Source organism: Terrapene carolina, unplaced genomic scaffold (genome assembly GCF_002925995.2).
Source record: "Terrapene carolina triunguis isolate 2854851 unplaced genomic scaffold, T_m_triunguis-2.0 Scaffold714, whole genome shotgun sequence".
Lineage (NCBI taxonomy): Eukaryota > Metazoa > Chordata > Testudines > Emydidae > Terrapene > Terrapene triunguis.
In genome coordinates, this window is record NW_020665065.1 from 7,604,310 (window position 1) to 7,630,328 (window position 26,019).

Below are 26,019 nucleotides of genomic sequence, written 5' to 3' on the forward strand. Positions count from 1 at the left end.
GTTGATCCCTTCATGCCTAAACTGTTGAATAATATTGTAATACTTAATGCTAAGACTTATTCATCTAATACTGATTATACCATACAACCTTGCTTTCCTGTAGTGCCTGTTACCTGAGGATCTCCAAGAACTTTACAAACATGAATCATTTAGTTCATTAACTTATTAGTTAAGTCTCACGCTACTCCTGTGAAGCGGATGTCTATCATTTTAGCAATGGGGAAGCTAAGGCTCAGAGATGATTGTTGGTGATTGCCATTGTTATGACAGGTTCTTTAGTTCTGGCTCATTGGTCCTGGCTGGCATGCATCTCCCTACATTTGTAAGCCTGCCACTTCACCCTGCACACTCGGACAAGTTGCAGGCAAATTGTGACTAATTCTAATCACTGCATGTAGCTAAATGAGGTCCAGTTGGGTCATGATGCCTTCTGATACATAATGAAAGAACTTGAATGTTGTTTCACATCACCGCTGTATAATCCTATTATCATCCTCCATTTGTATGGCCCCACTGCGTCAATCCAATCCAAGCTCCAATGTGCTGGCCATTGTACTAACATGTGGAAAAACACAGTATTTGCCTTGAAGAGTTTCCAGTCTGACACAAGACACAAGTGAGGTAGGATTAGCCCCATGTGCTTTGAAAAGGTTTAATTCCACTATCTGAAGATAAGGAACGTAGATTAAGAGCCAAGACCATTCAATTATATTTCCAAACAGCAGCTCTGCTTCCCGCACCAACAGAATACTAGCGAGCTAGTGGTTTTGTTTTCCTTTTACCTCACCAAGAATGGCTGACGGGATGGTTCTGGAGACTTTGGCCTGATGACACGAGCAGTGGAAGTAGCACTGGTATCTGCTTTACAGACCTCTTGCTATGGGGAGGGACCAAACTCTACTACTCAAAAAATTCCTTTTGATTTCAGAACCATTTGGTCATGGTGGGAATAAAAAGTTTTCCTTTCCCATGCTATTAAGCAAAGGATCTATGATGTATGGAGGGTCCACAAAAGGGTTAATGAGTTTGCATTAGGTGCTACCTGATGGTGACTCACCTTTGGGTTTACCAACCAGTCCCAGGAGTGTGTGCTTGGGTGAGGTCACCTCTGGAATTTAGTGTCAAGACTGTAGCAATTTTCAGACCTTTTGTGGCCCTTATTTTGTTTTCAGTTTTGTTTTGCCTCTTTTCACGCCCCCCCCCCCCCCACCCCGGAATGTCATGTTTTTAAGCGATTTGGTCATGAAGACCCGCAGAACTACATGATTTTGCATGTTACAGCCAAGGCGCCAGTTTAGATCCAAAAAATGGATTATTTGGCTTGAAGGAGCATTTTGAATTTCATTAGGGATGTTTTACCCACCTTGCTTTGGTCTTCTTGGTAGAGAGTTTGTGTGGGTGGAATCTGCAAAGCCAGCTCTGCGTCGGAGCTCTTCAGCATAGATCATCCCTGGGCTATTCCTCCAGAATTCATTCTCTTCATCAAAACAAGTAGTTATTGTTCTCATTTGCCTCTGCACCCTGAAATATAATTGATACAAACACAACAGAAGATTAGAAATCCCAGCAATCGAAGGGTAGCAACCAAGTCAAGTAACATCAGCCCATCCTTGAGGTGCTGCAGGATAAATGACAAGCTGTGGTGTTTATTTCTGAGTCTCGGTAATTCTAATGGAGCTGGGATGCTAGCTTAGAGAAACTCCGGTGGCCTTTCAGAAGTTGCTGCCTTGTCAGTCAATGGCCAGAGTCCAAGGGCCGCAGAGTGAGTGAGAGGGTGAGCAATGCTTAGCGCAGGTTGGGATCCCACTCAGTCAGCTGCCCCAGGATGGTGCTTGAAACGCATCCCGGGGCACGTTGACTACCATATAGCTCAGGTAATGACTGCTAACTTTTCATTACTCACGGGGTTACCCTACCGGTGTGCTCCCATCCATGCCATGCAATGGTTTGGCTCTTTTACTGCTCTTACCAGTGCAATCAGGTCAGATGCAGTAAGGGCTGGAGGATGAAGCCACCAACCCCGCTGGGTTTCAGGGATAGCTCATTAGGCACAGCACAAGCCAGACATACCATCGTACAACTCTACCAAGGCACCTCAGCGCTGACTCACAGTACCCCCTGCCAGCCAAATCCTACCTCCATCCGCTTTGCCCGTGCACCCCCAATGCTTCCATGCGACACCACTTGAAAATCCAGTCTCAGGCTCACCTACGTAGCTCTGCTGATTGACCTCAATGTGGCCCTCTGGCACCTCCTGCTGCTCTAGTCTTGGGTTCATCTGCTGATGCACCTTAACACTGACCTGGTGCAGCCTGTCAGTCCTGGCAAACTTTTCTAGTTTCTTATTCTTTAGTGCCATGGAGAAGTGTCTACTCAGCACCTTGCTAAAACCACCTAACTGCAGTAAAACCAAGTCCCCAGAGAGGAAAAGGCCAGTGCATTCACTCCATCCCCCAGATCTACTCGGTTTAATGTTATTCCTCTTCTGCCTGGGATTTTAAAATGCTTGTGGGGACCACAACTTTCTCAGAGGCGGGGGATGCTTCTCCCTTGCTTCCCCTAGGCCTCAGCCTGAAGCAAAATCCAGATTCCGAACACCCTTGGAGTTGGGGACAGTTCTAGTTTCGCTGAATGAAACTGCATCTCTTCTCTCTATTCGGGAGGCCTGTATTTCGCACTGCGCAAGCTGCCGCTGGACGGGCTATTTTCTCTTCTCTCATGACGGAAATAGCCTGAGGCCTGGAAGAGCTTTAGGAGGAGCATGGCAAGCAGGGCACCTCGCCAGGAGATGACTGAACAGCTCTTAGCCGCCGGATAATTAGGACCTTGCTTTTTGGGTCTCAGTGAAACAATTCACCTCCTCCTGTCCCGGTCACTTGTCTCTCTAGTTAGGTTCCTCCGAGGACGTGAATGTGCAGGATTCTTTTTGACACACGACAGCTGCCACTGATGTCTGAGGACACCTGGCTGTGCTCGGAAGTATGGCACGCTCCCTCTGCATGGCAAGCACATAGGTGCCCCACAGATCATAGGAATGGCATGTGCTGCCTTTCTGTCTCGCTTCCTAACCGCTCAGGGCCAGATTCTGATCTCAGCAGCGCTGCACTGACGCCGTTGATCTCAGTGGCGTGATCCCAGTGCTCACAGTACATTTGTATAACTGAGATCAGAATCTCACTTACGGTCTATAATGTGCCGGATTCTCTGCTCTTGTCACTCTATTGATATCAACAGAGAGGATGAAATCAGCAGAGAATTTGCCCCACGGCCTTTATGACTCACGAGGAGGGGGCCAAACAAACGTTCAGTCGAAACGTATTGTTTCCCCTCAAGCTGTGGCACAGCAAGCAGTGACACCGCCACTGTGAGGATGGTAAAGCTATTCCAAGGGGAGAAGGCTGAAGGGCAGCTTGGAAGTTCCTAGTTTCTAGTATCTGGTTAAAATCCTTCAAGTTGATGTCTGCCGTTTAACAGCTGCTGCTGTTTCTTCGCTGCAGAGATAAACCCCTTCTTTCAGCTGGCTCTTCGATCCATCTCTCACAGATGAGAAGAAACCGCGTGGAAAAATTGAATCCGGATGGGCAATAAGGGGATGATGCATGAAGGCATGTGACTTCCAAGTCCAGAGAATAAAAATAGCAGAAAAATCTGCCGGAGAGCAGCCCTGTCATTATTTCTGTTTCTTGCACAGGCTTCTGCCGTTGGCACAGACTGGCAGGCTGGCATTGCTACTGGGCTTCCATATGCACTGCCAGAAAGAGCCTGGCACCCCATCGTTAAAGGAGGAAATAAGCCTCTTTTTTGGAAGCCGTTTCAAAGACCTGGGTGACGGATCAATTATGGTCAGACCCCCGTGGCACCCTGTGGGGAGTGAAGAATCTGGGCTGGGATTGTGAGTCACCAGGACTTTGTTTCCTGCCCACTCATTGTGGGGGGAAGGGAGTCTTGATTCCCATCCTGATCTTAGAGCTGCTTCCAGGGGCCTGCTCAAGTTAGCTGTTGGGAGAACAAGCTTTGGAAAAGGACAGCCCAGCGCTTACCTCTAAGTCTGCTTGATGTCCTCGCGGTGCTGTGGTTGCCATGGCTCAGGAGACTGAAATCTCCATGACGATGCATTGGTACCGCGGCAACCAGGCAAACTGATGTAACAGTATTTGATCTGGGTTAAAGAGCAGCCCATCCGAAGGCAGAAAGTACAGCCAGGTGAAATGTGGTACTTAGGCGCGCTCATCCATCCTCCATTCTAATACACCTCTACCCCGATATAACGCGACCCGATATAACACGAATTTGGATAGAACGCGGTAAAGCAGGGCTCCGGGGGCGGGCGGGGCTGCGCGCTCCGGCGGATCAAAGCAAGTTCGATATAACGCGGTTTCACCTATAACGGGGTAAGATTTTTTGGCTCCCAAGGACAGCGTTATATCGGGGTAGAGGTGTATAACCGACCCATTCCCTTTCATAGCCTATGGGAATAATTAATTATTTAATTACTATCTTGTTTCCCAAGGCATTCGTATGGGAAGTATTTGTGCTGGTGAAAAAGTCTGTGGATAGTGAAAGGAGCAGATATAATAAGCCTACGGGTGCCAGTCTCTGATCCAGAAGAGTGGCTAGCCGCTGCCAATTGTCTGCAAACACCCTCCTGGCTGAGATGAGGATTGGGACACACTGAAGAAGTAGTATGGGGAAACTGGCACCACGACTGTCCGCTAGGTATTATCTGTTTTGTGGCTAAACAGAGAACTTCATTCTCCAGCAGCACTAAATTCACTCTTGCCAATAACCCATCCATCCAACGCTTCCTTTAAAACTCAGAAGACCACCTCAGCAGCATTCTTCGAGCTAGCCGTCTGGGGCATGCAGGAAGGGTTTGTATCTGGTCCTCTCTGGCTAGCGGGACCCTAGCCAAGATCTATCAATAGCAGCACACCAGCTGTGACACGGCAGGAAGCCCAGGGTCATTGTGGATGTGGTCAGAATTCCAAAGAGGCACCAAGATGGTAATTGGCAAGTTTAGTTCAAATAAAACAGTGGGCTGGATTCAAATCTTCTTCAGTGACTTTCCAAATTGGACACAGCTCACTTTCCTCTTCCAACACAGCCTGGGCAACGCAGGCAGAGCAGAGCTGTATTTGCGGGAAGCAAAGGCCGATATTACAGCACTGTTTCGAGATCTTATTCTGAAAAAAATAAAATAGATTTACTATTCTTGGGCCCTTTGCTGGCATCAAAGAAAATTACACTTGCCTGAAAACCGGCGGCAGCCAACTCCCTTGCTTCGCTTGGGGGCGAATGGCCTTCCAGGGAGATGGCTCCATCTGCCGAACTAAGTCAAGTCCCCAGGAGACCCTCTGAGCAAAGAATGGCTCCAGCAGGGAGAGTTTAACAAGCTCCTCAGGGAATAGGACCTGCACATAAAGGCCCGTTCTTTTCCGATTGGAGCCAGTGGGAGTTGAGGGAGCTCATTCATGGCAGGGCTGGGCTGGATGTTTGGAGAGGCACCTCTGTGCAATGCTGATGCGACACAGATTTGTTCTGTGGACATATCTAGACCAGTGTGTGTCTCTGTACCGTACATGAACTTACATCCAGAATCCCTTTTATTTACATTAATATAGACGATATTCGTACTTCCTTGGCTCTTAGATAGTGCGTTACAGCCATAGATCTCAGAGCCCTTTGCAAAGGATGATAAGATTCATTAACCTTTTTTTTGCAGAGGGGGGAGCTGAGGCACATCACAGGTCAGTGGTAGGTGCAGGGAGAGAACCTGTGCCTAGAAGTGGTCTGGAGCGTGGAAATAACGTTTGAGGAAGCAACCAGACCTTTGGCGTTGTATCTGCCGGGCACCTTTTGAGGTTCACCTAATACTACAAAGGCTGCTCAAGTTTGATTAGACATAGGACTGTGCTGTTAAATTCTGGATCCAGATTTCAAATCCCCCCCCCCCCCCCAAGTTTAGGGAGTTCAGATACAGGATCTTGGGTGGGCCCATTATAGGGATGGAGGCCAGCTGTGAAATCCAGATCTCGAGCCAAGTCATGATTATGAACCTGCCAACTCCCTCTAATTTGGGATACTTAGCTTTGGGTTCCTCTCTGTGATGGCAGGAAGAGGTCTAGCTAGCTACCAAGGATGCAGGGAGAGACTCTGAAGCTGGGGGTGGAGGAGCTGGAGGGAGTCTGGGCGAGGTATAGTAGTATCTGAAGTGCCCGGCAGGTAGAATCCCTCATTTTGTCTGTCAGTACATATTTCCTCCTGCATTGTGGGAGCCAGCAGGACCTAGCCAACTGCATCTCAACTGCTAGGGGCACTTACATTGTCTCTATCCAACTTTGCTGGATGAAAACTAGATCCCTGTAGCACATAATGGTGATGAATAACTCAGGGCACTTCCTCTGTGTTTGAAGTTTGGCTTGTGTCAGGAATTAGATTTGTTTCGGGGGAGTCTCATTTTCTCTAAGCGATCAGTGACCAAGTACTCTCTGCGCAGCGCATCAGGGGAACTTCAATACCTCTTGCTGTTGCAGGGAGTCTGAGCACACCATGGCCCATGTAGGAATGCCAAGCACCCTGCTAAAAGAAACTAGACAAGGAAGGCAAAGCAGATACTGGGCTCAGTTCAATTCTGGTGCAAGAAGATGCAATGCCCTTGACTTCCATGGATTTATACCAGTTTATCCTAGGCCAGCATATGCCCCATCATGTCCAAAATGGCCGGGAAGGATATAGTCAAACCACAAGACAGAAACAGTTTTGCATGAAAAGAGAGGATGCTGATAATATATGAGACTTTCTCTTGCTCTTAAGTAACAGCATGTGGTTTGGTGGGGGGATAATAAACTCAAATAAGGATGGTTATAAACATCAGGGGGGAGGGATAGCTCAGTGGTTTGAGCATTGGCCTGCTAAACCCAGATTGTGAGTTCAGCCCTTGAAGGGGCCACTTAGGGATCTGGAGCAAAATCAGTACTTGGTCCTGCTAGTGAAGGCAGGGGGCTGGACTCAATGACCTTTCAGGGTCCCTTCCAGTTCTATGAGATAGGTATATCTGTACATATTTTTTATTTTTATATATTTTATTACATCACAGTTCCCAAATATGCAGCTAATTTAGATTTAACAAGCCGGTTATGAGACGTTAAGTAACTAGACTCCTTAATTCTTAAAACAAATACGCATATTCTTTGAGGCTTCACAGCTATGTGAAAGATTTCTTTATGAAAACCACATTTATGGCAGATGGGGAAGGGCTGTATGTAATGGATTAAAAAATCTGGTTAAAAAACAACTATGTAAAAGATAAACAATCTGCCCCATAGTTGTCAAACCTCAGGAAATAAAGGCCAGCTCTTTGGCTAGTATAAATCAGCTGAGCTCCGTGGAGTGAGGAACTGGATCTATTTTAAGGGAGGGATAGTTGTCTATCATTTAAAAGAGGTGGTTAGAAATCAAGGACTGTATTATCAGCTGGCGTAGAGGGGACATAGCTCTGCTGAAGCTGGTAGAGCTGCATTAATTTACACAACCAGAGGATTCCTTAGTTCTGTTGATTTCAGTGGACGTTCAGAGCCTAAGTAGATGTTAGGTGTGTAAGCTGCTTCATTGATTCCACTCTGAGTTTTTTTTAAAGACAGTTGTGCTACGCTGATTTAAACCAATTGAAAATTGGGCCCCAGGACTCCTGGGTTCATTTCCTGGCTCCACCCTAAATTCTCAAGTCACGTAATCCAACGTTTTCCAGCTTGCCCTCTGCATTGGAATGGTTCAAGGGCTGGGGAGAGAAGGGGTCAAAGCAGGGAGGGTCCGACCGATCCAAGGCCCGAGAAGTTGGATGCAATAGCAACGGGGGAGTGACTGGAGGGCTTCAAAGAAAGGGGTGATGTGAACAGAAGGATGGACGAGGCAAATGATTTTGGCGGCTGTATTTTGTATCGACTGGCGCGGGAGCAATGTGGGTGTGAAGGAGGCCTGGAGAGGAGAGTGTTCCCATAAGCAAGAAGGGAGGAGATGAGAGGTGAGAACAGAGAGTGAAGGTTGCATCTTAGAAATGTTGCGAAGGAAGAAACAGTGAGATTTGGACACCCCCCAGACCAGAAGGGGAATTCTCACTGGGTATTTAGCAAGCTTAACACAGAGCATAGCAGGACCCTCTGAGATGCTAGTTCAAATCCAACCCCGGTCAGAGGAGACTGAAAAAGTCATTACTATATGCTAGCCCTTTAGTGGCCTATGTGACCAAGCTGACGGTCTCAGCCCCATTCTGAGCAACTTCATAGGGAGGTAGTATTGCTCAGTGAGTAGGGCACTTAGTCAGGAAAGCTGGATTCTATTGCCACTGGCCTACAGTGTGACCTCGGTCAAGTCACTTCCACTCTCTGTGCCCCTCTTTCCCCTCCCACTCTTTTCCCTTGCCTAGACTGTAAACTCTTCAAGGCAGGGACTGCCTCTTATCAAGTGTCAGTACAATGCTTATCACACGGGGCCCCCAATCTCATCTGGGGCTCTCTAAGTGCTACCATTATCGAAATAATAACCCCGTGTACAAATGCCCTACCACGGCTAGCACCTCAGCTGGCAAGCTGACCGCTCATTGTGCCTGGAGAATGAACTCCCAGTCCTTGCTGGGGTCTTTCCAGAACAGGTCTGAGGCAGACTGGCGGGAGGGGGGGAGATGTGGGAAGCATTCACTGATGCTGCCTTTGCTGCTCCTCTTCTAGTGATGAATAGAAGCCTCTTATCTGAGTCTGTCACCGCAGGGCCTTCCGTCAGCACCTAAACCCCTTGAAAAGAAAGGCAGGCATTCCCAGAATGCCTAGGGGGACCCAGATTGCTGGAGAGATGAGATGAGGCAATGTTATTTTCCTGCTTGTAGATTTGTGAAGTGGAAGCTGGGGCAGAGCACAGCCTCAGCATTCAGAGCCAGGGCGTCAATGCCCCAAACTCTCAGGCTGTTCAGATCCAGGGTGTCGGTTCAGCCCCTTGTGAGGCAATGACGGGATCTTGGATTCTGGGACGCGGCTGGGAGCTGCAGAGCAATTCTGCTGACTCATGTGGCACCCAAATCAGGTGGGTCTCCTTAGCTCCCCCTCAAGAAGGCAAAAAATGGGGGAAAGAAAGAAAGGAAATAGGGGGTGAGACAAGAGGTCTTGCACAGAAAAATCCCTACAATCAGCGAGCTCCAGAGTGAGCCCAGGTGAAGCCTCCCTCAGCACGTGAGGAACCAGGTGATTCAGACGTCTGACAACATGCACTTAATATTCAGTCACAACAGGTCATGTGGTATGTCCCATGACTGTGTGAACTCCCCATGCGCTGAATACCCTAAGGCAATTAAAAACCTTTCACAAACCCTTCTAAAAGCACTGGTACATTGATTACGAGGAGATTACATTAAATAAACTAGTTTTTCCCCTCCCTCCCCAGGGAAACAGCCCCACCACTTCCCATGACCCCTATGAAACTCAACAAAGCAGCCACATAACCTGAAAGACCAGGAATGGCAGATGGGACCTCCCCTGCCCCTCCCAGCACTGAGCAATAACATCATTGTAATTATATATGTCAGTAGCACCCAGAGGCCCCAATTGTGGATCAGGGCCCTGTACCCATCATTAAAAAAAAGACAGTTCTTGCCACAAAGATCTTACTGTGTTGGCATACAATGGGTGTGAACCCTCCTTCAAAGCAACTTTCTATGTAACATTCATTTTTTAAATTGCTTGCTCTTGGAGGATGGGTTTGGGGATTGCAATGACCTTACAGGATAGCTAAGAAATAGGGTTGGGATTTTCAAGCGGCCTAAGGGATTTATACACCCAGTCCCCCAGTAAAAATCAATGGGAATTCCCTATTTAAAAAAATCAACGGGAAATGGGATCCTGCCCCTCCCCTGGCCCTTGAAAATCTTAGCTCAGACTTGGAGATAAATAAACGCTGTTTTGTTGGCTGTCATAAAGGATAGAAACTAACTGGGGTGGGGGAAGGGACACAGCACAACAGACCTCGACTGGTTCATGTAGTCTCCTCTTACGGTTAATAGAGAGGAAGGATGGTCCAGGGGTAAGGGTGCTCCCCAGGAACTTGGGAAACTGCGTTCAGTTCCTTGCTCCGCCACAGACTTCCTGGGTGACCTTGGGCAAGTCGCTAAGGCTATATCTGCACTGCAAAGGAAAAAACATAGCGCTGAGTCTTCAAGCCTGTGTCAGCCAACTCAGGCTGCGTGGCTAAAACCAGCAGTGTAGCCGTTCCCACGTGGGTCAAAACCTGCTCAGGGTTTTTAGCCCCACATGGTGAGCCCAAGTCAATTGACCCAGGCTCTGAGACTCGCTGCTGCGGGTTTTTCTTTGCAGTGTAGATGTCCCCTCAGTGTCTCGGCCCCCGATCTCTAAAATAGGGATATCAGTACCCATGCATACGCACACCTTCCAGGGATTTTAGCAGAATTTGAGGGTGCTCAGCACCTGTCAGAATTGGGCCCAATTATGTAATGTGACAGGACTGTGATAGGGACAGGCATAATGTGCCAGGAGGAGAGTTCACACAGTCACATGCTACGTCACATGGCCGGTGTTGTCACTGAATATTAGGTTTACACTGTAAGTTGTCTGAATCATCTGGCTCCTCACAGCACTCCAAGGGAGATTTCTGGTAGCTGTTCGGGAGGGTGCTCTCTCCTGAAGCCTGACAGAACTGACATGCTTGAGATCAGCGCCTGGCCTTCTATTTGATTTATTTCCTTTGTGGGGAGGGAGTCTCCGATCTCTGTTCCATTTGGATTACCCGGCGGGATGTTGGCCGACTTGTAGCAGTGTCAGATGGGGACTGCGTTCACCTGTAGAAGGTACTGTTCGTTTATTTCCCCTGGAAGAATGGTGAATGTGGAGAAGTGCTGAGTTTGCTCTGCTAGTTGTATTTCCTCTGAGAGAGAGAGAGAGAGATGGGCTGAATCACAACATCACATGACCTCTCAAGGTCCCTTCTAGCCCGATGTTTCTGTGACTCTATGATCAGAGCGAAACTCCCTTCCCAAACTCGGTGGAAGTTTGGATCTGGATCCAAATTTTATGACTTTGCCTTATCAATCTTTTTTTATTTGTCCTTCCTGTTGTTAGAAATGTGTCCCTGGGCGGCTGTTCATCCGTTTAAAACAACAAGAGCCTTTAGAGAATAGATTTTGTTGCCTGATCTACTGAGGCCCTGGGGGTTTTCTCCTGGTTCCTTTTGGATTGTGTGCGTAACGTCCTTTGCTGTTTTAAAGCCACATGAATCGGTGCTTCACCGGCACATCCTTCCTCCACAGACCTTATACTTGGCACATGCCCATGGCTGAAATTTTTAAAAAGCCGAGCATTAATACTTCATTCTGTACACAGCAAACCCACAAGCGTGAGAGGGTTCATGCAATGGACTCTGGATTGCATGCGTTGGGACACAAAATTGCAGTGAGGTTTACCACATTTCCAGGTGCTTGTTGAAGGGAATGGCTGCCCAGTTGTGGACAGGCAATCCCAGCAAGTTGCTCTCCATGGGAAGGTTTCTGCCTTACTGCTCTTGCAGTTGGAGTTTTGCCTAAGAGAAAAGTGGATTTATCCCAAAGGTCTTGAGCTGGAAATGTCTTTTGCCAATGGGCTGGGCTGATGTCATTGGAATGTGTCCCACAGTTGGGGGAAGCTAGAATCCTACTGGCCTCTTACTGTCACCAGCACCCAAGAACTGGAAAGAAAACAGACCCAATGGATCTCTCCTCCAGACACAGCCAAGGCACTAAGGGTAACACTCAGAGGTGTGTGAGAGTGAGTAGATTGAGATGGTAACAGGACCAAGATATGCCCACATTGGGCTAAAGGCTTGCTGGGGTTTAGAAGACGCAAGCCAACGTGTGGGTGTTCTTGAGAAATCATTACCGCCTCAGGTCTAGTTTCCCAAGGCCTCTACGCCGGAACAGTGAATGCTAGTTGCTAGTGGGCGGTGCGCCTGTTTACCCCAGCCATGTCATTCATGCTGGTGTAACTTAACAGTTGCTCCCGATTTACATGGGTGTAAACGAGATCAGAATAAGACCCCGCGGGTGGTGGCTTTGCTGTACATTGCCCTGGCACAAGACAGCCCAGCGACTTGCCAGTGACACGTATGGGGGGTTGTCAGCAATTTCCTCCCCCCGCTCCCTCCAATATTTTTCATCAGCCCAGGAGCAAAACCCATCCCAGATAATGTAGGATCCTCGGAATGGAATTCTCCCAAAACGTGGATCCTCCGCTTATACGACAGCCTCTGCGCAGGAAACCCCAGACTGGGCGGTGTGAACTTCCACCTCTCTCTTCTGCCTTTTGGAGTTCTTCTGGCCGTTGCCTTTCAAGGACTGTTCGGTTTCTCTGCCCATCATCCGTGTTCAGGCAACCAGCTGATTTCCCCTTTTTGCTCTTCTGATTACAGGGCGACCATAGATGAAGTGGAAACGGATGTGGTGGAGATAGAAGCAAAGCTTGACAAGGTAAGATGGGGAAGCTTAGGGAGTGGCTTTGGGGGAGATGGCTAGGGTGAGTCTTTGGTGTAGGAACGTGGCCCCGCCAGCCTGTTCTGGGCACAGGGCCCCTGCTCAGGAAATCATTGGTTGATATGCTGGTTTAGTGTGTCTGATCATGTCTTCCTGTACTGCCTGGCCCCAGACACGGCTGCTCAGCCATAAACGAGTGAGTTGGTTGCTCCTTTTAGCACAGTTAGCTGGGGCTTGTTTCTGAAGAGCGGTCAGGAGAGTTCCACTTCTTTGTGCCTCTGTTTCCCCTTCCACTCTGTCTTTGGCTTGTCAACTTGGGCGGTAAAGCTCTGTGGGGCAGGGGCGTTTCTCACTAGGTGTCTGCACAGCAACTAACACAACGTGGCTGTAGCCTTAGTTAAGACCTCTAGGCACCACAGTACAGTAATAGAAATAAAGGGGCAGTGGTCACTCTGTGATTGTGATGTCTGTAGGTATGCAGCCTGGGTTGGTGACAATAGCGCTCAGTATCTCAGAGCTGGGGTTCACAGAGGGGAGGGTGTATGTGGAATTCAACTGGGAACGGTTTTAACAATATCGTGTCGAATCTGTTTCTATTGTGATAAGGTCTTAAAAACCATTTCCTACCGTAACAAGCACCTTAAATAGTTCTCCTTTGGGGAGGATGTCTAGCCCATTGGTTAGATGAGGGTCAGGACTCCTGGGTTCTGCTCCAGTCTCTGCCAGAGTATCCCTGTGCAACGATAGCTTCGCTGCACCACCTTTCCTCGAGCAGCAAAATAAAGATAACACCTACCACACAGCGACTTTCTGAAGCTTAATTAATGTTTTTAAAGTGCTTTGAAGTTCTTGGATGAAAGGTGCTATAGACATGCAAACTATAATTATATTATAATGAAAATTGAGTGTGTGTACACCACTGGCCTCTACCGGATAGAATTAGAACTGAATTGAAGCCAGACTTCCTGAGTCCCAGGATGATATCTTAGCCCTGGTCTACACTGGGGGGGGGGCGGGAATCGATCTAAGTTACGCAACTTCAGCGACGTGAATAACGTCGCTGAAGTCGACATACTTAGATCGACTTACTGTAGGGTGACCAGACACCAAATGTGAAAAATTGGGACAGGGTGGGGGGTAATAGGAGCCTATATAAGAAAAAGACTCAGAAATCGGGACTGTCCCTATAAAATCGGGACATCTGGTCACCCTAACTTACCATGGTGTCTTCACCGTGGTGAGTCAACTGCTGCCGCTCCCCTGTCGACTCTGCTTGCGCCTCTCGTGGCGCTGGAGTACAGGAGTCGACGGGAGAGGTCTCGGGGAGCGATTGATCGCATCTAGACTAGACATGATCAATCGATCCCCGCTGGATCGATCGCTGCCCACCGATCCGGTGGGTAGTGTAGACGTACCCTTAATCATAAGACTATCTTTCCCCATTGGAAGTGTGAACCTCAAACTTGCTACCTTACCGATTTTCATCTCTCCTATTGTGTGCACATGCTTGTCCGCTATTGGAAGGTTGTGAACGAGTGCCAGGCTTAACAGCGCTGATCTGTTTAGTGTAGGGTTTCTCCTGAGGGCTGGGCAGTGCCCATTGACTGGTTTTTTCTGTATGTTTTTCTGGGTGCTGGGACTCTAATTTTAGACAACATAGCATTGAATCAAGTGCTAAACAAACAAAAAACATACATTCAAAATCCAAAACATTCCAAGGATGTTGCAAAAAGATGTAGAAAAAGCAACAAGGCAGGTCAAATTTCCTGTTTTTTGACATCGATCGTGCCCCTTTCAAGTTTCCAAATATCCATCTGGTTGTGCTACTGCATGATTTGATCAGCAGCTACGGAGGCAAAAGCCTCCATCAACAAGAATAGTTTGTAATAGCCAGGAGTTTTAGAGTGGGGGTGGGTGGGAAAAGAGTTGAAACAGTCTTGGATCCAAGTCAAGAGACGTACTGACAGAAAGTCATGTTGTGCCCCTCCAAATGTCGGAAACATCTGCCCAGTTGTTTCTGAACTGAGCAGACAGGTGGAGGAACCAGCGACGCTGCTGGAGTTTAGCAGGGAAATTGTGTGTTGCGAGAAGGGGAGCGAACGTCTGCATCAGACTAAGAGATTGTCTTTGTCGAAGCCACAGGCCCCAAGAAATGGGTGGCCTGGGGGAAACAAATAGGTGATGTTAGCTGAGTTCCTAGTGGGCAGGTGCCTGCAGAAGATAACTAGCCTCCTTATTGGAAGTCGAAAAGAACCCTGAACTCTCTGTTGGCCCTTAGAGCTGGTCCCTTGGATGTAGGACTGGGGCACTTTGACTGTACAGTATCAGGGAAGCTTGTTCTGATGATTCTGTTAGTGCCATTATTGTGGCTAAAGGCCATTGGTTTCTAGGCCTGTCAATCTGGAATCCTTCATAGGATATCAGGGTTGGAAGGGACCTCAGGAGGTTCTAGTCCAACAGGACCAATCCCCAGACAGATTTTTGCCCCAAATGGCCTCCCTCAAGGATTGAACTCACAACCCTAGGTTTAGCAGGCCAATGCTCAAACCACTGAGCTATCCCTCCCCCCTAGTTGTTAGCTCTAGAATTCTATAAACAATTATTCAGGACTCACAATTTCATTGCATAGAGGAATGCCCCATAAATACATTTCCAATAGACTTAACAAGAGAGCTAATTAGGTAGAGCACCTTTGGGCAGGGACTGTCTTAAAGCTACGGACTCATGTAATTTGAGCCCTCTCCAGTTGGTAGCAATGGGCTGATCTTGAAGCTTCTTCCATTTTGAATGACAGATCTCATGAGATCAGTTTCGTTTTCACATTGTTTCCACCGGCTTGCACCAAAATCTCCTGGCATGGCTGATCATGTGAAATTGTGGCTGTGTCAGAATCAGAAATAGGGCCACGCAGCCTGGAACTGAAACAAGTAAAGGTGAGTTTGGAGCCAGGAATTTGAAGCTGAAGGCCGTCGTTGAAATTCAAAGCAGTTATGCTTTGAGCGTTCATTCTGGGCAAAATTCTGTTAGTTTTGCTCAGATTAAATAGGAATGTTTGTATGGCCCTTATCACCATAGTGTTTGAGTGTTTCACTGTCCTTAGTGGATTTATTGTCAACTTATCTGTATAGAACAGTGGCACAGGCAAATTAAGCACCTTTGCCCAAGGTAATACCAGAAATCTATATCTGAACTAGGAGCTAACCACAGTTCTTCTCAACCCTTGTCCAGTGCTCTATCCACTAGGTAATCCTTCCTCCTTGGGAATACTAGTGGAATAAAGTGCTATTCAGTGCAAGTAAGGGTGTCAGGATCTGTCTCATAAGACTCAACTCTCTGCCCTTCCTGTGGTTTGGTGGGTTTCTCAGTCTTTAATTGCTTTCTACAGTTAGAGGTAGAAACAGCTGTTTCTAAACTGTGCAAATACGGCTGCTGCCTTCACTCTGACCTCAAGTTTGCCTCCAGCTGTTGCAGACTGCTTTCCTACCAATGGTGCCCAAGCCTTCTAATATTTCAGGAGTCTTTCTGAAGCTAGGGAACATGATTTCAGAGTGCTCTCGTGCTGAATGGCCCTCAGCTACTAGGAACACAGCCTTGGCCGTGTGTGCAAGGAGGTATTTTAAAAACCGCCACGTTGCAGAATAAGCTGGATTTCCTTTCCAAAGGATCTGTCCAAAGCCCCTGGTGTCCGTCTGGGCTCCAGATGCTACAGGAGCTACATCGGTTTGTTTTCTTTCTTTGGGGTGGGATGGAATAGCACAAATGTTCCTCTAGCACCCGGTTCTGTTCTGCCAGATTACGTGAACAAGAGAGAAAGGCGGCGTGTGAGAATCGTGTTCAGATAATACTTTGCTAACACAGCTGGAGGCCATCGACTCACCCCATGGGCTGGTCACATTTATCAAAAATGGCTTCACAGTCATTAAAATGGATGATTTTGGTTTCTCCCCCCAGTGAAAAATTGCTAGAAAAAACTCAGTTTCCAAAAATGTTTGGTTGTCAAAAACCAACATTTTTCATTTGGTCAAAAAAATAAATGAAACATTCAGTGACAAGTTTTGAACAAAAACATTTTTTTGTTTGTTTCTTTTGGAGTGTGTGGATAAGACAGTATTTTTTAAACCTGCCTTAACTGTGGGTGGTGTGGTGGTTCCCTCGGGCAGGGGTTTTATAGTGATCAAGAAGAGAGATTTTTGAGTCCTTGCTCTCCCCCACCCTTTCTAAAAGGAGAAATTAGATAACCAAGGGATTGTGAGTTCTGACTCACTGCAGTCAGTGGACGGGCTGTTTCTAGGGCTGCTCGGGAGCTTACATGTGTGTATCTGGAAGTCTCTTGTTTCTGGACACTTTCCATGCAGTTGTGACTAAATTAGTGATCACAGTCCATTAGTGGACCCTGAGAGGGCTGCGGTGGGAAGCGGCCTCGCCAAGCTCTAGAGCGTTACAAGAGTCGCTGTGCACCCATCTTTAAAACAAAGGAGTTGGTCTTACTCCGCTGTCAGACTGGTGGCAGTCTGGACTAACTTCAGTGGTGTGGTAACAGTCTGTAATGTCAGTAAGAGGAGAATCAGACGCCCTGTGTGTAGTACTGTTGCTAACACATCCCTCACTAGAGCTAGGACCTTCCACATCCACTGAGTGAAAACAACTGTGCTGTCTAGCACCACAAGCCGCTCAGTGAGGAATACCATCATTCCCTTCAGATCTCTAGTCCTCAGAGGTACTATTTCTCTGGGCTGCAGGACCGACTGAGACAGTGTTTAACAGTTAGCTAGAGTCCCTCTGATTTTACAGGGATCTGGTCGTTGGCCCTACGCATATGACACAGCTTAAAAAAATACAAAGCCCTCGGATCCATTATATCAGATAAATGTTTGTCAGGCTGCTAAATGTCACAGCCTCTGCCCTTGCTTTCCTTTTCCCCACACCCAACCCCCCGCCTGGCCAGGAAAATCCAGAGAGAACATACGGAGCGAATCGCCCACAAAACAACTCTCAAACCTGCAGTTGAGTTCAGAAATCTCCACTGAATAGTTTTAACAAATCATTTGGAGCACACAAGTGGGCTGCAAACCATTCACTTCAGCTACTCACCCCCTCCTTCCCCACTGCCAGCCCCACCCCAGGCCCGTGTGAAGGTGCGTTTCACCGCTCCACAATTAGGCACGCAGTTGTGCCTACCAAGGACAGTCTTCCCCAGGCTGATAGTCTGATCTGGCCAGACCAAAAATCCTCTCCTTCCAGAGCAACGAAAGTGCAAACTCCTTTCATCCTCCTTGGGCACAACCCTCTGCTAGGGTCTGTGCAGTCATTAAATCCACCCCCCTGGGTTGCAGAGGGCTTCCTCCCCCCTTCAACCAGGGGTCAAGACCTCACTGGGCTACAACTTCCCATTCAATGCTTCCCCTCAGCTGCAGGGTTTCCATATCACCTCTCTAGGTAGCATCATACTGGGGCCTTCCGTTAGGTAAGCTGCAGCCTTCGCATGCTAATACTTGGAGCAGCTTTCCTGCTGCCCAGGGCCATGTCCTCCAAAGCCTGCTTCCCACGAGGCCTTCCTCTGGCCTCTTGAGCCAAGCACCTGTCTGCAGCAGGGAACGCTCCCCACCTTAGCTCAGGCCCCAGCACATCACCATCCTCGCCCAGGACTCTAACTGGCAGCAACTCCGGCTCCCTCCTTCCCGGCAGGTCTTGCTGTAGCTTGCAATCAGCTGATCTGGGAGGCAAACCAGGCATAGGTGAGAGCTGTGGCCTGAGCCCCTGTGATAGCTGGCATGCGGCCATCCAGCGATTTGGCCACGCCCTCACCTGGGGGCTGCCCCATGGCCACCACCCGAGCAGAGAGGAGACTGGGCGGGGATGCTCCCTCCCTTCCTGACAGTGGTGTTAGCAGCCACAGGATTCTCCTTCCCCTCCTGGGCAGCAGCAGTGTGGCCCCAACATGGTGCCTTGATCCCCTCCCCGTGGGGCCCCAGGTGGCTCTATTCGCTGCTACTCCTGACGGCAGACAGCATTGCTTTACACCCAGGCCACGTTCCCAAGCTTTTCTTTGCCATCACGAGAGCTAGAAACGTCAGGGCCAGATCCTCAGCTGTTGCACATCCACTGAAGACAATGGTGTGATACCTATTTACCCCAGCTCAGGCTTTGGCCTCTAACTGTTTTCTTAAATGGCAGCAGGGGGCGGGTTGACCTCACTTCCTGATTCTGTCCTGTGTGGATTCTTTCGGTTTGGAGTCACATGTTCAGACTAATAATCCTCTGGGATCATGGCATTTCACAACTGGTGGCTGTCTGTCGGCAACCCATACTGGGAGAGAGAGTGTCTGTCGCCCGCTAGTGGCCGATCAGTAAACTAGAGCAGGGGTCCCCAATGTGGTGCCCGCGGGCGCCATGGCGCCCACCGGGGCGTCTAAGTGCACCCACACACTGGCCGGCGGACGGGCAGCCGCCGAAATGGATGACAAATTTCGGCGGATGCTCGTCCACCGCCAAGGTCCTCCGTGGCTCGTCGTCTGGCGCCCGCCAGACGAAAAAGGTTGGGGACCACTGAACGAGAGTAATGCAGTAATGAAGTTACTAAGCTAGGCCAACAAGTAGCAATGCAGGGTTTTAACTCTGAAGGTTATGAGTTCAAACCACGGCATTAGCACTGCGGAACAGACTGAACCTAACTCGGTGAATTTTATTTGCAAGTCAGGTTTCTTTTCAAAACTCTTTGGCCAGCCCTATAGGACATTCCCCACTCACGTCTCTTCCTCTCTCTGCAGCTGGTGAAGCTATGCAGTGGGATGATTGAGGCTGGGAAAGCCTACATCACCACCAACAAGCACTTCGTCAGCGGGGTCCGAGACCTGTCGCAGCAATGCAAGAAGGACGAAATGATTTCGGTGAGTTGCCTTGGGGGGAAGGGGAGCGAGTATCAGAAAGGGTTAAATTTCCCAACAGGAGACTGGGGCACTATATATGGGAGGAGGACTGCTGGGGATTCTCTCTAAACTGAGCAAATAAAAATGTTTCCCAGGAGTAGGCAGACGCCCGTGATGCTAGGTGTGTGCTTTGCAATATGCAGTGTTGCATTGGGTTTCTACATGGTGCTTCTTTTGACTTCCTATCGGAGGTCCTTTATGCTAGTATCTTTTACTTATATATGTACATCTCTATAGAGAGGCAAGTGAGGGGACCAGGAATCAGGACTTTGGGTTCCTTGCCCAGTTTTGCCACTGCCTCAGCAGTCAAGAAAGACACATGATCTCTGCGTGACTCAGTTTACCCTCCTGTGACATGGGTTCAGTTTACCTGTCTCACTAAAGGAAGGGTGGAGAGCAGATGGTTGTGAGGCATAATATCTGCAACGCACACTGAGATCTTTGCAGCCACGTGCTGCTATTATCAGCTGTGGCAGTGAGGGGCAGTGATATCCAGTGAACGCCATCAAAGGCAAGGAAATCCTGCCAACTCTCATTCCAGCTGGGGTCAGAATTTTAACAGGAATCTCCCCGGGATCCCTGAGAGTCTGTCCAGTGCATTGGTGGATCTTTACATGGAAGCTGTGCTATAGACGTGCAGAATATTGATCCCTTTGGGTGAAATTTGTCCCCGTAGAGAGGATCAGCCCGAGGCCTATTCATCATTGAAGTCTCACATAGAGACAGATTTCACCTCGGTGTCTGAAAGAATCCCCAGATAATGCAACGTTGCAAAGGTTGAAGAATAGGATCCTTGTTTGCAAGAGGCACTATGGTTTTAAGAAGCCAGAATGCAAACAGGATCCTTGGAATCTAGGTCAGTGAGCATTGGTGATTTGGGAAACGTGGACAACCATCGTGCAAGAGAAACAGCCCGGCGGTGCTGGTTTCAGTACTAAACCGGAAAGGACGGGCGGCCTCTGGCTTCAGTGCCAGCCATTTATTTCAATGCACAGTTGCCAGCTGACAGAGCGAGCTCCTCAGTGGCTTAAAGAGTATCCTTCCCCCGCCTGCCAGTGCTGGAGGAAGGTCAGCTGCCCCCATTCATTGCCTGTCCTCTTCTCCTTTCACAGGAGTGCCTCGACAAATTTGGAGACAGCCTGCAGGAAATGATTAACTATCACATGGTAAGGTGCCACCTCCCTCTTGTTTTGTTTGTGTGCTGGCGGCCAGCCCAATAGTCTCGCCTCCCACTCTAGATGCTCCTTAATGATCTGTTGGTTTTGGATCAGGCAGCAGTCATATGGGACTGGCCAAAGGCTGCGTCTATGAAGGAATCCTCTTAAGAATCCCTTTCCCTGGACACTAGGCAGCAATTACAAAAGTGAAGGGGTGTGGGATTGGGGGGATGTTGTACAAGGTTCTTCCCTCTTTAATGAGTCAAGTTCTGCCTCAGTTGCTCTGGTGCAACATCTAGTAGTTGTGTACTTTGTGCAGTGATCAGTGGGGTTGCATGGGTGCATTAATCAATGGGTTTGTACTGGTCTGCATGGGTGCATTGCACCAGTTTGCACATGTGCATTGATCAGGGAGGTTGCACCAGGTTACACATGTCCATTGGTCTGTGGTAGTGCACTGGATGCATTGGTCAGTGCGGTGGCATGAGTGCATAGATCCATGGTGGTGCAGTGGGTGCACTGATCCATAGGGTGCATGAGTGGCATTGGTTAATGGGGCTGCATGAGTGTAGCTGAAGGTGGGATTTGCCCCGCTGTCTTTAACCAAACGTGCAGGACACTGGATGGGAATGTGGGGCAATGCTCTGCCCAGCAAGGTGAAGATGAGACTTTCAGCACCCTTAAGGGTACCACGTGTGCAGGGTTGCTATCCCCACTCTCTTCTGTTGGAAGGGTAAGGCCCCAAAGGAGGATGCACTCTCTGAAGAATGTGCTGCATGTTGCCCATCCCAGGCACCAAAGGAATCTTCTCTGCATCTAAAAGTTAGGCAGAGAGAGATACACAATCAGAGGACAGTTCAAGGCAGCTGCGACCTTCTGGTGTCTGGGCCAACTGGAAAGAAAGCCATAGACTTTGCAGTCAGCCGCAGGTTGGGGAGGGGAGGGGAGAGGAGAGGACAGGGCATCTCTCATCTTTACTTGCACTGTGGACTCACGGCAGGCAAAGTGTCAGGGACGTGCAACCAGTGTCAGAGGGAGAGGAGTTAGAATGCTCATCCCCCAAATGGAAAAAGCAAACCCACACTGTGGATGATTCATTCTTCTTTGGTGATTATGGTGGGAGCTGTGTGTGAGGCCAGGGCAGGACTAGATGGGGCCCTGAAGAACTCCAATACTCAGCATGTTCACCGTGAATGCCTCACTTGCATAGCCTGCATGTAATCCAGACTGGGGGGCAGAGGGAGGCCAGGATCCTCTTGGAAGCCACTCAGCATTGATCTCTGCCCTACCAGCAGGAGTGGCTTGAAAGTCACCTTGCTGCTCCTGCTTTGGAGTTTTGCATTGGCTTGATACGTCCGTGTGAAGCCAGAACCCAAAGCAATATTCCAGGGGGTGTGAGCCACAGGTGGATTGGAACCAAAGGACTCGTTGGAATGAGCAATCCACTGTGAACACAGTCTTCCGGGTTGTGAGCAGCTTCGGGGTTAAGGATAAACTGGAGTATATTAATGCCACAATAGATTAAAGGAAGAAAGTGGCCAGATAAAGGCTGATTCTGGACTTCAATGCGTCTCGAAACCAGAGCACCTGGGGTGGGAGAATCTGTCCTGTGAACGCCCAGGCACAAGATTTATGAGCCTTGCAGAGGAGAAAGGTGGTTCTCACTCTGTGGCCCTGAGCCAGCCATGCAGTATGTGACTCAGTAGGAGACGAGAGCGCTTCAGACCAAAGGAGGCTTCAGGGTGTCGGTGCTGGAGTGACCCAGTTTTATCCCCCATTGTCCCTGTCACTGTGCATGAGGGATGACGCGTGCTTTTGGGACACAAGCTGATTGTATGCGATTGGAGGCAAAGCTGCAGCGAGTCCATTTCGTTATCTGGGAAGCGGGTAGGGAGATCACGTTTCCTAATGGGAAATGACACAGGGGAAGAGGTAAAAATACACCCAGGCTTTCTGGGCGCGTTAGCGTCTGAGAGCAAAGTCGACCAGTGATATAGAAACCCAACAGCAGGAGGACTGTACCAAACCTGAGTGTGTGTCAGAGAAGGGTGTGCGTGTGAGAGAGATAGGGCTGTAAGCCCAGTCTACACTAGGAGTGCTTTGCTGGTATAGCTAATCCAGTATACTGTACCGGCAAAGCGCTCCTAGTGTAGACACAGCTTTACCCGCAAAGCTTTTGCTGGTATAGTTCATTCCATCCCCACCCCGGTGTGAAAGAAGCAATACCGGTAAAAGCAAAGCGTTGCTAGTAGAACTGTGTCCACACTCGGGGCTTCTGGTGGTACAGCTCTGTCCGTTGGAAATCACACCTCTTCACGCCCCTGATCCATGTAGATATGCCTGCAAAACTCTGACGTGTAGAGCAGGGCAGAGAGATACGGGGGGTGGTGGTGGTGGTGAGGGAGAGAACGAATGAAGGCATGAGAAGAAAAGACAGAGCCCTATATCCCCAGCCTTGGCTCTGTCTGCCAGAGGTTGCGACATGCTATTAATGTTTAACGACATGCAGTTTGCTGAAGTAGAAGTGCCGAATGTGCCAATTAAACCACCGTTGCTACCATGGAGGATGTGGCGAGAGAGGGGAAGTCCAGAGCTGGCTGCAAGTGCAGTATTTATCCCAGCAGACTGACGGCATGGGCTAAGCTCCTATTTGGTAGGCATGAGCCAGGCCGTGGGTCTCTCACTCTCCTTTTGCCCCTCACACTAACCCTTGGGCCTAGTTTTTCCCTCGGGTCCCCACTGATTTCACTGAGTGTTACCCTCCCCCCCCCACACACATACATTGATGGTAGAATCCTTGTGGTGGGTCCCTGGAGCCCCAACCTGAATAAAAGCAACAGCAGCTAGAAGTGATGGCCGGGATTCTCCAACGGGGCTGGTGAGATCCTGGCTCTCCAACTTGAGGCACAGCCAAGAGGCTGATTCTCCCAAACCGCTGTGCAGCTCCCCTCTGAAAATTCAGGCCTCTTGAAGGTGTCCCAGGTATCCCAGGCTGGGCACCCAAAGGCTGAGGCCTCGGTCTGGGCTATGATTTAGACTCGAGCCAGGGCGAGCGGAGGGTCAATAAGCCCAGTCACCTTCTCTCCTTTACCAGTAGATTAGCTATTTTGGCAACACTCTAAAGCCGGAATTTACTCACTCACGTTACAGCTAATGGTGACCCCAAAGCACATAGAAGAGCAGGATTCCCTCCTTCCCCTGATGCCCACACGTAATTCCCATGAATTTATTTCAGGACAGTGACGTCAGGGAGCCTGAAGCCTCTGATTCAGTTGTTACTCAAGGAGACCTCTCCTTAGATGGGGCCCTTTATTAACGGGTAGGTGAGACAGTCAGGGGTTTATTAGAACTGCAGTTTAACTCTGGGAGCCACGTCGGTCAACCTCATCCACATGCATGAGGGCAGGGTTGGAGCACAGGGGATGAGAGAGGCATGGGGTGACTACTCAAAAAGAAAACTACATTAAGCAGGCCACTCAGTATGAAAATTACCAAACTCGATTTGTAGCTTTCATTTTTCCCCCGGGGGTTAGGCTGGGGTCTTTTGAGGCTGTCTGGGCATTTTCAGAGACTGTTTCCCCTCCAAAGTCCTTCTGGTTATGGGGGCACTTGGTCTCTGAGTGTTTCAAAAGAGTCTGCAGTGATCTGGTTTGTTTATGAAGGTGGAGTATGGCTAGACGCTGGGTGAGGACTTATCTCCAACCCCTCCCTGCTGTAATGGGCTCATACCAGCCTGGTGGATCCTTGTGGCCAGCAGAGCTTTGCAAGCTGTCTTCCGCCCAGCGGCTGTGTTGCAAGAGTCAGCAAACTCTGGGACACAGCAGCCCTCCTCCTGGTTGCCGCCCCGTCCTGTGACAAACTCTTCCTTTTAAATTTACTTCTCCCAAGCAGACCGGGTTCTGCAGCTGTGCTTATTTAGTACCAGCTGAGCCCTGAAGAGCTTGCTAGCCTTTTCCTGAGTGGGATGGGGGTATGTCCCATCACACCCCACCTTTTCCAAAAGTGACTCTTCTGGGAACACCAATAAGCAGTGACAACGTTCCCAGAGCCAAAACCATAGTGGCGCTGCCAATGGTATAACCCCTCCTGCCCTCATCCTGTTCCATGCTGTCCTGTCAGGGGAGTTCCCCACTGTTCATAAGTACCCAATTTTAAAGAGATGGCATCTCAAATTTTGCTAGCTGTATGCCCAAAGCAAGACATATGCCGGAAGACTCGCTCCTAAGTGGTTTTGGGTGCAATCGCTCATCCCCAGGAAATGTCTTTGGAGTGACTGTAACATCCTTGAGCCAGCTATGATGCCTGTGCCATTAGCCAAGTTATTTTTAGTGGTTCTTCTGCTGTCTCCTCTCTTGTATATGTGTGTGTGAACATCTTGGCTCATCCAGGCGCAAAGATGTCAGCTACGAAGCAGTGACCAGTGCTTAGTCCAGGCATGTGTCCAGTACAGTATATACGACTGGAACAAATTAGAAAGAAGGAAGAATGCCCTAAAATTCAGTTGGAGGACGTTAAAGTCACTTGTTCTTTAACTTTATTGCTGGAGCATTGGCCTGGGAAACATCCCTGCTTCTAGTCCTGCTAGGACCATTCCCTGCAAAATCCATGTACGAGATGCATTGTTGAATGGAAAAAACTAATATGCTAAAGCATCCCCAACTTTTACACGAGACACAAGCAGGAAAAGAGAATAGTTTATCTGAAGCAAAATCCACTCCAAAGAAAGGATGATCTTGTGGTTAAAGCAGTAAGCAAGGACTCGGCAGCCCTGGTAGTACCCCCCATCCACCACCACCTTCCTTCTGGACTTCAAGCAGGTCACCTAATCTCTTTGTGCCTCAGTTTCCATATCCATAAAATGGAATTAATAATACTTTCCTACCTCAGAGTGAGTGTTGTGCAGATAATTACATTAGTGATTGTAAGGAACTCAGATAAAGGCCACAGCAACATTTTAATTAGGTACTTTTTGCCCTAGTAAGGGTGAAAGGCGGGGGAGGGGGAAGTAGAGGGGTGAGGGCAAGGACAATAGGTTTAGTACTGAAATGAAAAATGCTAGGAGCTAAACATCAGTTATGTCAGTGCAAGCATGCTGACTTCAGTGGGATTGCACTAGTGCATTTGAAAACAGAAATGGGCCCTGGGCTACTAGCGGAAATTCAAGAGAGACACAGTGTGAGAAAACAAGATTGTGCCATGGAAAAATCCCACTCTGGAGGAATTCCAAATACTCTACCACAGTCAACAGACTGCTTAGCAGAGCACTAGAAAATACAGTGCCGAGGGCAGTCTTGTATTGGCCAGGGCCGGCTCCAGGCACCAAGCACCCAAGCTGGTGCTTGGGGCGGCACCTGGAGGGGGGCGGCGCGGCGCTCCGGCCGCCGGGGAGCCCGGGCCACAGCCGGGCTCGCCGCCCTCCCCCCGGCGCTCTGGCCGC

At 49.0% G+C, this 26,019-nt stretch overlaps 1 protein-coding gene across 3 annotated transcripts in view; it reads left to right on the plus strand.

Moving 5' to 3' along the window:
- The window catches only part of ACAP3 (ArfGAP with coiled-coil, ankyrin repeat and PH domains 3), a 163,063-nt gene that overhangs the window by 57,350 nt on the left and 79,694 nt on the right, over window positions 1-26,019 (plus strand). For all 3 annotated transcript variants that reach the window (XM_026659946.1, XM_026659947.1, XM_026659948.1), the window contains exons 2-4: window positions 12,439-12,496; window positions 19,267-19,386; window positions 20,538-20,591. In XM_026659946.1, the coding sequence (XP_026515731.1) occupies window positions 12,439-12,496; window positions 19,267-19,386; window positions 20,538-20,591 (232 nt within the window). The remainder of the gene's footprint in view (window positions 1-12,438; window positions 12,497-19,266; window positions 19,387-20,537; window positions 20,592-26,019) is intronic.